Here is a 13,208-nt window from a genome sequence, read left to right as displayed (position 1 = left end):
GCTAACAATGTTAAAATCCCTGTTAATCCAGCTGTTTGTGCATTTTAACTTAATACTTTAAGGGATAATTCGATAAATATTTGAAACAGGAAATTCCAGCCCTATGGGGAGAGAGCAGGGCAGTGGGATTAGTTCTGGATTTCTCTAGCAAAGATCCAGCACAGGCATGTTAGGCTGAATTACCTCCTTCTGTACTCTAAACTTCTATGGTTCTATAGTGGCCTTGTCTGCAAACTTTTCTATAATGTAACCTCAAATCGAAAACAATATTAGGCCTAGAACCAAAGCACAGGATATACCTGAAGGTTTGGCTGCTTTTGAGTCAAAATTGTGTTGAGCAGAATGGATATTTTGAGAATTCAGCCAGTGAGTGCAAGGATGGGGAATGGGAACAGAATCACAGCTTTGAAGTCCCAATTCTGGCTTTGAAGCTTAATAAGACTATGGTTTTCAAAGTTCATTACAGATAAACTTCTTAAAAATTTGAATTAAAATGTTTAATTCAGGTACGTTTAAGGTCATCTGCCGAACAGCTGATCACTATATGGGTGGAATGAAACAAATGTATCATGTTAGAAACTGCAATAAAAGTAGCCCGGACCAGGTATATGGGACAATCCGAACATACTACATTGCCGCAGTGGAGATGGAATGGGACTATTCCCCTGACAGGAGCTGGGAGCTGGAAAGACTCAATGCAACCAAAGAGGAAAGGTGGGACCAATCTATCATTCATTTATTTTGTAAAAAATAGGAATCTCAAATATGCTGTGAAATGTTATGGTCCACTTCTACTAAAACAGTGGAATGATTCTTCCCACCAACATTTTTTTTATATAAAAAGTAGATTTTAAAAAATTGTGCTTCACATTGGGATTTGTAAAAGCTACCTATAATGCAAACTCTTCCTGGTCCTCTTTAAAAATATAGTTTTGTGTATATGTCTGATCATGTGCGTATTTTGGTTGCCACTCCGGACCCAAGCCCATTACTGTACTTCTATTTCCCAGCTTCTTTTCTCTACTACCAACCATCTCCTTAAACCCTTATCCCCTGCTCCCTTCACCCTCACCTGCAACAAAAAGGAGCTCAAAGATTGAGACCATCCATTCAGCTGCCTCTAGTGCCCCCCCCCGCACTTCTTACTAATTAAGCCAATCCTGCTCCCAGGTTGCCCTCTGCCCTAGCTCTGAACCCACGGGGAGGGGGGGGGGGAAATTGTAACCACAGAAAACAGGTGGGTTACAAAGTGTTAAAAATCTGAATCCTGACCCCAACCCGCCCCGAACCTGCCCACTTCCGGTTCTAACAGAGGTGGGATGGGGTGGTGGGGGGGGAGGTGGTGGAGCGGGCAGCCAACCCGCTCCCAGGAGGCAGATAGGCATTTTTTATTTGACAATGAGGATGTAAGCCTCAGATTTAACCTGGTGGCCGGCTGGGTTTCCCAGGCCTCGGGATTCCTGGCAATGGTTGCGAGGCCAGAACAGCCTCGGGGAGCACTCCTTGTGGGCGGGAGGAGCAGGAGTGCTTCCTCCCGACCACCCCCCCAAGCTCCCCATCATCATCCACCCCCCTCCCACTGCCATGCAAAACCCCACCCCGGGTCAGGATCAGACCCCCAGGGTCGGGGAATCGTACGTACTTGGCATTGCAGCCTCTTGTCCAGCGTTCCCCACCCAACTGGAAGCTAGTCTGTCAACCAGGCTGACTTCCAGGTGGGGAAGCTGTCCGTTAACACGCCACAGCGTGCAGGGAAACTTGGACTTCTGGGTTTCCCACACTCTACTGGGCCACCCCGTTCCTGGCAGCTCTCCATGTATAAAATTCCGGCCCACGTCTTTCTCTAATTTCTCTCCTATCTCTGTTCGTGTCCTTTCTGAGCACATCTTGTTGATGAAATCCACCTCCTGTTCCCGAGACTCCATTCCCACTACACTGACAACCCAATTTCACTTCCTTGCCCCATGCCAGCTGACATTGCAAGTGATTTCCTCTCCATGGGTACTATTCTGCCCTTGCAGCACGTTCCTATGCAGAGCTAGACAGGTAGCTAACAACTTGATATCTTCCCATAAAAATCACAAGGCTTGACTTTTCTTGTAAACTTTACTGAAAGATTCTTATTGTGAGACTGAAATACAATACAGAAATGGAAGCACACATTAGTACACAAGCACATAACTGATATGCATACACAAATTTAGGTAAGCCTGAGCAACACAGTACATTTGGCATGTAACTTACCAAAACACGTGGAAACACAGCTTACTGTGAATATACATTTAGCAAACTGAAAGGCATTCTCTTACATTCACTTTAAATTAGCCCTGTACATAGTGCATCAAAATACAGCTACAAGTTAACCAGCTAGACAGAGAGCGAGCACTTCACGGCTAGCTGTGCAGGTTTGCTTACAGAGAAAGGTTACAAACTAAACATTTTCTGCAAAATATAGTGTACACTAATCACCTATAACATTCTCAAGTACTTACAGACAAATAGTGTCCAAGGCCGGAGCGTAACAAGAAAATAACTTCCCAGACCATGTGTCGAGCTGCAGGTCTTGTGCTATACAGTAGTTTACTTTACTGCGCTTTACTGCACTTGCTAGGTACCAATTATCCACTAGGTGGCGGCACACAATGGAAATCGACCCAAATTACTCAAACCCCTGAATTAACTTGAAAACTAACATAAATTCCTAAAGGAAGGCAGCACAGGTACTATCCCCCTCCCTTTCAAAACTGCCATCATTACCCCCTTTGCCAAGAAATCCCATTCTCAACCCCTCTGTCCTTGTAGTCTACTACCCCATCTCCAATCTTTCCTTTCTAAAGTACTTGAATGTGTTGCTGCCTCTCAAATCCATTCCCATCTTTCCTGCAACTCCCTGTTTGATTCTCTCCAATCAAGTTTCCACCCCTGCTGCAACACCAAAACGACCCTAATCAGAGTCACAAATGGTATATTCTCTGACTGTGGTGCATTATCCTTCCTCGACCTCTCTGCAGTCTGACATGGTCAACCACACCATCCTTCTCCAACACCTTCCCTCTGTTATCAACTTGTGGGAGAGCCCTTGTGGGGTTCAACTCTTGCGTATTTGATCATAGCCAGAACATCTCTAGCAATGGCTTTTCTTCCTGCCGCTACGCCATTAGCTCTGGAGTCCCGAGGATCTATGCCTGCTCCCCTCCTCTTCCTCATTTACATGCCATCCCTTGGTGATATCATCCATAAATGGGGGGTCAGCTTCCACATGTACACTGACAATGCCCAGCGTTCCCATTCCACCACCTCTCAATCTCTTCACTGTCTTTGTGTTGTCAGGCTGGTTATCCAGTCTTTGCTGAGCTGCAATTTCCTCCAGCTAAACATTGGGAAGACTTAAGTCATTATCTTTGGCCCCTACCACACACTCTGTACTCATGGAACTGATGCCATTCCCCTCTCTGGCCACTGTCTCAAGCTGAACTAGACGGTTTGCAACCTCAGTGTCCTCTTAAACCCTGAGCTGAGCTTCCAACCCATCATAAAGCCCACCTCTGTCATCACCTGCCTCCATCTGCTGCTGAAACCCTGATCCATGCCGTTATCATGTCCAGACTCAACTATTCCAATACCCTCCTGGACGGCCTTCCATCCTTCACAAGCTTCAACACATCCAAAACTCTGCTGCCTGTATCCTTTCCCACATCAAGTCCTGCTCACCTATTTCCCCCATCCTCACTGACCTAGATGGCTCACTGCCCTTCCATGCATCAAATTTTAAATTCTCATCCTTGTGTTTAAATGGCTTCACCCCTCCATATCTCTAACCTCCTGCTGATTTAGAACCGCACCCTCCATGAACTCCCTCTCGGACTTGGCCACTTGTGCAACACCCTTCCTAATGCCTCACCATTGATGGCTGTGCCTTTAGCTGCTGAGCTCCACGCTCTGGAATTCCCCCCCAAAACCTTTCCATCTCCCCACCCACTACTCACCCTTTAAGAGCCTCCCTTTAATTCATCTTTATGATTGGTCATCTCTTCTAATGTGAGGTGAAACATTTTGGTAGGAAGAATGAAAAAAGACAATACAAGCTAAATGGTACAATTTTAAAGGGGGTGCAAAAAGAGAGAGACCTGGGGGTGTTTGTGCACAAATATTTGAAGGTGACAGGACAGATTAGCATATCAGTTCATAAAGCCTATGGGAATCTGGGCTTTAAAAATAGACAGAGTACAAAAGTCAGGAAGTAATGCTAAACCTATATAAAACACTAGTTCAGCCCCAGCTGGAGTACTGTATCCAATTCTGGGCACCACATGTTAGGAAGGACACAAAGGGGGAAAAATTCAGTTGGTTTGTGCCACCCGTTAGCACCTTAAGAGGGCACTAATGGGGCGCAAAGCACCTAGCGCCGTGCGCGGCGATGTTTGCGCCACACACTAAATTAACTAGACATTTTGCGGCGGCGCTAAACACTACCGCCACGAACTCCTGTGCCGGCAGATCGTGACGTCAGTCGAGTGTGCAACGCCCCGGTAGTGCCCCAGACCGGATAGAGTGGCGCCCCCTGCCTTACCGCCTGCAATGACAAGTTGACTGGAGCGTTTTGCAGTCAGGAAGGGACTGGGGGAGCGCTATTTAAAGGTGACCGCTTCCTGCCTTTTTTTGTTGGTGACATTTTTGCACCACGCATTCTGAGAGAGAGAGAGAGACTGACTTCTGGAGAGATTCAACACTGTGTGAAGGAGTTTTGGGTACTGAGCAGCACTTTGCAGGTTCATTTTGACTTGACCTTCCTTGTATCGATTTAGAAGAGACTGTGGGGGCTGCACTCAGATCTTTCCCTGGGTCTCTCCATTGTTTTTTTCCAGCAGATTTGATGTACAGGTCTCTCCAGGCCGAGATTCAAGGCTGCAATGAGCAGGATGTGGATGGAGAGCAAGATCAACCCTCCCCTTTAAGAACTGGCCGGCGCCAGTGTGTCTGTGTTCCATTGCTGACTGACATCACATGAGCTTCGCCAGCGCTCTGAGGTAGCGCCTCGCTCCTCGGCATTTGCGCCTTAAGACAGGTATGTTGCGCCTGACTTAGTGCTCCAATCACCTCCAGGGGTGATAAAAGCCAAGTTTGCAGTTGGAGGCGATAATTAGCGCCAGGTGCTGATCTTTGTGCCCGGCCGATAATTGCGCCCCAAATGGGGAGATACTGAATTTCTCCCCCAAAAGCTTTGGAGAGGGTACAGAAGAGATTTACAAGAATGGTTCCAGGGATGAGGGATTACAGTGACGTGGATAGACTGGAGAAGCTGGGGTTGTTCACCTTACAGCAGAGACGGCTGAGAGGAGATTTCATAGAAATGTTTAATAAGCAAGAAGGGTTTAGATAGAGTAAATAAAGAGAAATTGGGCCCAAAATTAGGATATGTAGTGTCCCTTTTTTGGGCGCTACGAGTGCCCTTAGAGTTCCAAAATGGTGTCCATGGCACACTGCTGGTGCAAGTCATGCCAGATGTCATATTGGTAAGGCCGTTAGCGCGTGCGCACCAGAAGTATGCAGAGTAGGTGGATCATGACGTCAATCAGTGTATAATTCTGATTTGACGCCAGCACTGCCATTTTGGAGCTCAACGCTCCAGCTAACACCCTCTCAAGCTCATTCAGCTGAACACATTCAGCAGCAGGAAGGAACCCAAAGTGCTATTTAAAGGGATCATCAACTATTTTCAGGTTAGTTGCTACGTTGTACAAGTGTTAGGTGCTTTCTAGAGTTCTTTAAAGTTGCAAAAGTCTACAGGTAGTGGTGTGGCAGGTGCTGAAGGACCTTGCGAGGATCAATGCATGAGACGTCTGTGCTTCAGTAGGGACATCCTCACTGAAATCTGCCGCTTGCTGCAACCACAATTGCAACCTCAGCAGGGCAAGGACCGCATTGCCAGTGGCTGTGAAGGTGATCGTGGCCTGAACTTCTTGGCGTCGGGCTCCTTCTAGGCTGGAGCTGGAGATATTTGCAACATCTTGCAGTTTGCCGTCCACTGCTGTATAAGGGAGGTCATTGAGGCTCTCTATACAACGAGAAACAAGGATAACTCATTCGCACTTGCCAGAGACAAGCAGTAGGAGTGAGCACAGGGTTTTGCACAGATTGCAAGCTTTCCCGTGGTGCAGGGTGCCATTGACTGCACACACATTGACTTGCATGCTCCTCACTGGAACTCTGCAACCTTTGTGAACATAAAGTGATTCCACTCGCTCACTGTGCAGCTGGTGTGTGGATCACAGGCAGTGCACCATATAGCTGAATACCCATTATCCTGGAAGCAGTGATGCTTCTTTCATTGTGGTAGCCCTCTGTTCCACCTGTATTTGAACCACCATGGCAAGTCAAAGGCTTACTACTGGGCGATAAGGTTCATCCCCTCAAGACATAACTCATGGCTCCGGTCCGGAACCCACGCACATGTGCAGAGCAAGCCTACAAAGAGACATGCTGCCACAAGATACATCATAGTACAGACCATTGGTATCCTCAAGCAATGCTTCTGCTGCCTGGACCGCTCTGGAGAACCTTGCAGTGCTCAGCTGAGCAGGTCGAGATTTGTGGTAGAATGCTGCATGCTGCACAACCTGACCATTATGAGGGAAAAGCCCTTGCCACCACCTATCAGGCAAGAAGCTGAGGAGCAGGAGCACGAGCACAAGCAGTGGAGGAAGAGAAGGAAGAGGAAGGGAGGCTACAACATAGACAGCCCCTTTCTGCTAGGGCTCTACGTGATCAGTTTATTCATGAGCGATACCAGTAATCTCAACCACACCTCCCTAGTCACCAACAGTCCCAAGCTCCAAACCTTTTCTCTCTCACTAACCAACACATAGGATTAGTCACAGAAACAGGCAATTCGGCCCAACCAGTCCATGTCGGTGTTTATGCTTCACACGAGCTTTCCTCATCTAAATCTATCAGCGTATCCCTCTATTCCCTTTTCCCTCATATGCTTGTCTAGCCTCCCCTTAAATGCATCTATACTATTCGCTTCAACCACTCCCTGTGGTAGCGAGTTCCACATTTTCACCACTCTTTGGGTAAAGAAGTTTCTTCTGAATTCCCTATTGGATTTCTTGGTGACTATCTTATATTGATGGCCTCTAGTTATGCTCTTCCCAACAAGTGGAAACATTCTCTCTGTATCCACCCTATCAAAATTTCTCATAGTTTTAAAGACCTCTATTAGGTCACCCCTCAGCCTTTTTTCAAAAGAAAAGAGACCCAACCTGTTCATCCTTTCCTGATATATATACCCTTGTATTTCTGGTATCATCCTTGTAAATCTTCACTGCACCCTCTCCAGTGCCTTTATATCTTTTTTATAATAATATGGTGACCAGAACTGTACGCAGTACTCTAAGTGTGGTCTAACCAAGGTTTGATACAGGTTTAGCATAACTTCACTACTTTTCAATTCTATCCCTCTAGAATTAAAACCTAGTGCTTGGTTTGCTTTTTTATGACCTTGCTAACCTGCGTCGCAACTTTTAGTGATTTGTGTATTTGTACTCCGAGATCCCTTTGTTCCTCTACCCCACCTAGACTCGCACCCTCCAAGTGATAAGTGACTTCCCTATTCTTCCTACTAAAATGTAATACCTCACATTTATTTGAGTTGAACTTCATTTGCCAATTATATGCCCATTCTGCAAGTTTATTAATGTCCTCCTGTAACTTGTTGCAGTCCTCCTTAGTATTGACTATGCCCCCCCAATTTGGTGTCATCCTCAAATTTAGAAATTGTGTTTTTGATTCCTAAGTCTAAGGGGGAAAAATTCAGTATCGCCCCGTTTGGGGCGCCATTACCGGCTGTGCGCAAAGTTTTGCGCCTGGCGGTAATTATTGCCTCCGACGGCAAACTTGGCTTTTATCGCCCCTGGAGGTGATTGGAGCACTAAATCAGGCGCTTCACACCTTTCTTAAGGTGCAATGGCTGAGGAGCGAGGCGCTACCTCAGTGCTGGCAAAGCAAGGAAAGGCAAAAAGAAAAGAAAGAAAGAAAGGCAAAGAGAAAGGTCGGTCGGTCATAAGCCGACTGATCTATAATTCCCTGGACATGTTCTATCCCCTTTCTTAAATATTGGTATTACGTTAGCTATCCACCAGTCCTCTGTCACTATACTCTTCTCTAATGAATTATTAAATATGCATAGTAATGCCTCTGCTATCTCTTCCCAAGATTCTTTTAAAATGCGTGGATGCAATCCATCCGGACCAGGGGTTTTATCCTCCAAGTTTGATTAATTTATTTAATATCTCCTTTTTTATTTTAAATGCACTTAGCTCATTACTAATCTCATCATCCAGTGTCATGTCCACCTGTTCTACCTCCCTGGTAAATACTGAAGCAAAATAATTATTTAATATTTCTGCCATCTCTCTATCGTTACCTGTGGTATTATCCTGACTATCCCTTAATGGCCCTATTCCCATCTCAACCTCCCTTTTTTTTTGATGTGCCTATAAAATATTTTACTATTTTATTTTATGTTCTTTGATAATTTAATTTCATTTGCCTCCCTAATTGTTTTTTTTGACTTCGCTCCTAATCTTTTCATATTCTCTCTTATCATGCACTCCCATGCTGTCTATGTACTTAATGTATGCCTCTTTCCTTGCCCTCAATTATTCCCTTATGGCTTTATTCATCCATGGAGTCTCATTGTTGTTAGTTTGTTCTTTCCTTTTAGCGGAATACATTTTTCCTGCACTCTGTTGAACACCATTTTAGATGTTTCCCATTGCTGTTCTATATCGTTGCCCATTTTTTCCCCCCCAATTTCTATTCTCAGCCCCTCAAAATCAGCTTTTCTCCAATCTATTAACCTGGTTTTCGTCATACTTATGTCCTTCTCAATTATCATCTTAAAGCGTATTATATTATATTATAGTCACTATTCCCTATATGCCCTACCTTTGCTTCTCTTATCTGCTCTGGTTCATTCCCCATTACTAGATCCAATAGCGAATCCTTGTTGGGCTTTTTACATATTGGGTTAGAAAGGAGTCCTGTACACATTGTAGGAATTCCATTCCCTTATCCCCTTTACCTACCTCTTCTGTCCAATTAGTATCAGGGTAGTTGAAATCCCCCATGATGATTATTATTCAGTGGGGGAGAAATTCAGAATCGCCCCATTTGGGGGCGCAATTATCGGCCGGGCGCAAAGATTAGCGCCTGGCGCTAATTATCGCCTCCGACTGCAAGCTTGGCTTTTATTGCCCCTGGAGGTGATTGGAGCGCTAAATCAGGCGCTACACACCTGTCTTAAGGCGCAAAGGCCGAGGAGTGAGGCGCTACCTCACAGCGCTGGCGAAGCCCATGTGATGTCAGTCAGCAATGCAACACAGACACAATGGCGCCGGCCAGTTCTTAAAGGGGAGGGTTGATCTTGCTCTCCATCCACATCCTGCTCATTGTAGCCTTGAATCTCAGCCTGGAAACATAGAAGATAGGAGCAGGAGTAGGCCATTCGGCCCCTCGAGCCTGTTCCGCCATTTAATGAGATCATGGCTGATCATCCAAATTCAGTACCCTGTCCCTGCTTTCTCCCCATATCCCTTGATCCCTTTAGCCTTAAGAAATATATCTAACTCCTTCTTGAATATATTTAATAAGTTGGCCTCAACTGCCTTCTGTGGTAGAGAATTCCACAAGTTCACCACTCTCTGGATGAAGAAATTCCTCCTCATCTCGTCCTAAATGGCTTACCCCTTATCCTTAGACTGTGACCCCTGGTTCTGGACTCCCCCGCCATCGGGAACATCCTTCCTGCATCTAGTCTGTCCAGTCCTGTTAGTATTTTATAAGTTTCAATGAGATCCCCTCTCATTCTTCTAAACTCTAGTGAATATAAGCCTAATCGACCCAATCTCTTCATACGTCATTCGTGCCATCCCAGGTATCAGTCTGGTGAATCTTCACTGCACTCCCTCCATGGCAAGAACATCCTTCCTCAGATAAGGCGACCAAAACTGCACACAATACTCAAGATGTGGTCTCACCAAGGCCCTGTACAACTGCAGCAAGACATCCTTGCTCCTGTACTCAAATCCTCTCGCTATGAAGGAGAAACCTGTACATCAAATCTGCTGGAAAGAACAATGGAGAGGCCCTGGGAAAGGCTGAGTGCAGCCTCCACAGTCTCTTCTAAATCGATACAAGGAAGGGCAAATCAAAATGAACCTGCAAAGTGCTGCTCAGTACCCAAAACTCCTTCACACAGCGTTGAATCTCTCCAGAAGTCTCTCTCGTTCAGAATGCATGGTGCAAAAATGTCACCAACAAAAAAAGGCAGGAAGTGGTCGATTTTAAATAGTGCTCCCCTGTCCCTTTCTGACTGCAAAACGTTCCCGTTAACCTGTCGTTGCTAGCGGCAGGCGGTAAGGCAGAGGGCGCCACTCAATATCATGTCCGGGGTGCTACTGGGGCGTTGCACACTCGACTGACGTCAAGATGTGCCGGCGCAGGAGATCGTGGCGGTAGTGTTTAGCGCCACCGCAAAATGTCTAGTTAATTTCGTGAGCAGCGCAAACATTGCCGCGCATGGGCACTAGTTGCTTTGCGCCCCATTAGCACCCTCTTAAGGCGCTAATGGGAGGCACAAACCAACTGAATATTTCTCCCTATGTTTTTTACTCATTTTCCTAATTTGTCTGCATAATTCTTCCTCCACCTCCCTTCCACTATTAGGTGGTCTGTAGACTATGCCTATTAGTGTGATTGATCCTTTATTATCTTTTATCTCATATCCATATGGATTCTATTTTTGTTTTGCTGATATCTGCGTCACTTTTTTCTACTGCCATTATGTTATCCCTAATAAGTACAGCTACTCCACCTCCCCTTTTCCCCTCCCTTTCTTTTCTAAATATGTTATACCCTGCAATGTTTAATTTCCAGTCCTGATTTTTCTGTAGCCATGTCTCAGTAATCCCTACTATGTCTGGTTCCTCGCAACGCATGATTGCCTCCAGCTCCCCATTTTATTACGGACACTGTGCATTGCTGTACAGACAGTTTAACTCATTTTTAATAGGATTTCCTCTCACCTTATGTTTAACCATCTTTTTAGACTTCTGTTCTATAACTCTTGTTCCCTTGCCATGAATGTCCTCCTTTACTTCATTCTTTCCTACGCTCTCTTTTCCTGTTTTGTTTATATTTAGGCTGGTTACATTTCTTGTAGATCCCTCCTCCCATCTTACTAGTTTAAAGCCTTTGCCACTTCCCTATTTACCCTTTCCGCTAGGACACGGGTTCCATCCCAGTTCAGGTGGAGCCCATCCCATCGGTACAGCTCCTTCCTGTCCCAGAACTGGTGCCAGTGTCCCATGAAAAGGAACTCCTCTTTCCCACACCAGCCCTTTAGCCACGTGTTAATTCTCCTGATGTGTCTGCTTCTATGCCAATTTGCACATGGCTCAGGCAATAATCCAGAGATTACCCCCCTTGAGGTCCTGCTTTTTAATTTAGATCCTAACTCCTGATACTCTTTCAGCAGGACCTCCTCCCTGTTCCTACCCATGTTGTTTGTTCTGACATGGACCACGACAACTGGATTTCCACTCTCCCTTTCCAAGTTCCTCTCCAGCTGCCGTGAGATATCTCTTACCCTGGCACCAGGTAGACAACACACCCTTCAGGATTCTCGTTCTTGGCTGCAGAGGACGCTATCTATCCCCCGAATTATAGAGTCCCCCATCACTGCCACATTTCTATTCTGCTCTTCCCCCTCCTTGGATAGCCTTCTGAGCCACAGTGCCTTGGTCTGCATTGTGGCTGTTCTCCCTGCAGTCTTTCTCCTTGTCCTCACAGGTAGCGAGTACATCGTAACTGTTGGACAGGACCAGTGTCTGCGGGACCTCCTTCTCAACCTCTCCTAAATCCCCACCACCTGTCTCCCTAACAGTCACACCCTCCCTTTCCTGAACCTGTGCTTTTCTCTGGGGTGTGACTGTATTTTGGATAAAACTGTCCAGAAAATCCTCCCCCTTCCTTATGTGTCAGAGTGTCTCCAACTTGCACTCCAGCTCAATGACTTTGAGCCAGAGAGATTAGAGATGAAGACATCTCCTGCAGATGTGTTCGCTTGGGACAGTCTCGCTGTCCACAAACTGCCACATACTGCAGTCCAGACACAACCTGCCCTGCCATATCTTAGTTTAGCCTTATTTTATTTATTTAATTAGTTAAAATCTTTAATCAATGATTATTTATAGTTATATTAATTAGTTTAACTAGTTAAGCTATAAATTTAATGCAGTATGTTATAGTTTCCTGCTCCTAGTTTAAACCACTGTCCTAGGTTAGAGAGAACAAAACCCTTAATACTCACCAACCAATCACCTACCTACTGTCCTGTGACATCACACCTTGTTTTTTTGGAAATCGTGGAAGGTTCCGCTGCCGCTGATACTGCCTCCAATTAGGTCTGCGCTGTTCCTCCGCTCTCTCCTTTATGTCCCGCCACTGCTAGTGCCTCCAATTAGCAATCACATTGTCCTCTTTCTGACAACACTTATTGGTATCTTCCTCAGTTCACAGCAAACATAAAAACCAACACCAAATGCAAAGTCAAATCCAAATTTATCAAGTGAATCACTAAATAATAAATGCAAAATAAAACTAATCATCCTTGTGCATTCCCTTACTGTCTGTCTTCAGTGTCCCTTTGCCTGTCCAAGTGCTCCTACCAGGTGCTTCCCCAGTGACTGGAGAATGGTAGTTGGAAGGCTCCTAACCATCAATAGAGGAGACTGCAGATGGCCTTGGAGAATGACCCAAGCATTTCTCAGCCTAGAGGACCCAGCTTCAGCCTGGCACCATCTCGGCCGGGACTGCAGGTGTCTGGGCGGACAGGCAAGGGCACTGGCAGAGTGGCAGGGGTGGGAGCAGGAATGTGGTCATCCCGAGAGAGAGGACAGCAGGTTCCTGTTCCACTGCCACGCTCCTGTGGCCCTGCCTCAGCAATCCTAGTGATCTGCTGGAGAACAGATTGCTGGACTGCTGTGATGCCCTGGAAGCCCCTTTCAACAGTGGCACCCAGATCCACGATGGTAGCAGTCTGAGCGTCCATCGCAGCAGTCTGAGCTGCAAAGAAAACAGTCCAAGATTCCATGGAAGCGGTTTGTGCTGCAGTGGAACCGTGATCTCAGTCATTAGACATTGCA

At 46.0% G+C, this 13,208-nt stretch overlaps 1 protein-coding gene across 1 annotated transcript in view; it reads left to right on the top strand.

Annotated features, from left to right (window-relative positions):
• Positions 1-13,208, top strand: part of LOC147111674 (ferroxidase HEPHL1-like) — a 135,221-nt gene that overhangs the window by 82,578 nt on the left and 39,435 nt on the right. The window contains exon 12 of the mRNA XM_085998780.1: positions 507-714. Coding sequence (XP_085854906.1) covers positions 507-714 — 208 coding nt within the window. The remainder of the gene's footprint in view (positions 1-506; positions 715-13,208) is intronic.

The sequence above is a fragment of the Somniosus microcephalus genome, chromosome 10, assembly GCF_052327205.1.
Source record: "Somniosus microcephalus isolate GS21.2 chromosome 10, FLI_Smic_1.0, whole genome shotgun sequence".
Taxonomy (NCBI): Eukaryota; Metazoa; Chordata; class Chondrichthyes; order Squaliformes; family Somniosidae; genus Somniosus; species Somniosus microcephalus.
Note: the sequence above shows the minus strand (reverse complement) of the source record. Positions and strands in the feature narration are given on the sequence as shown.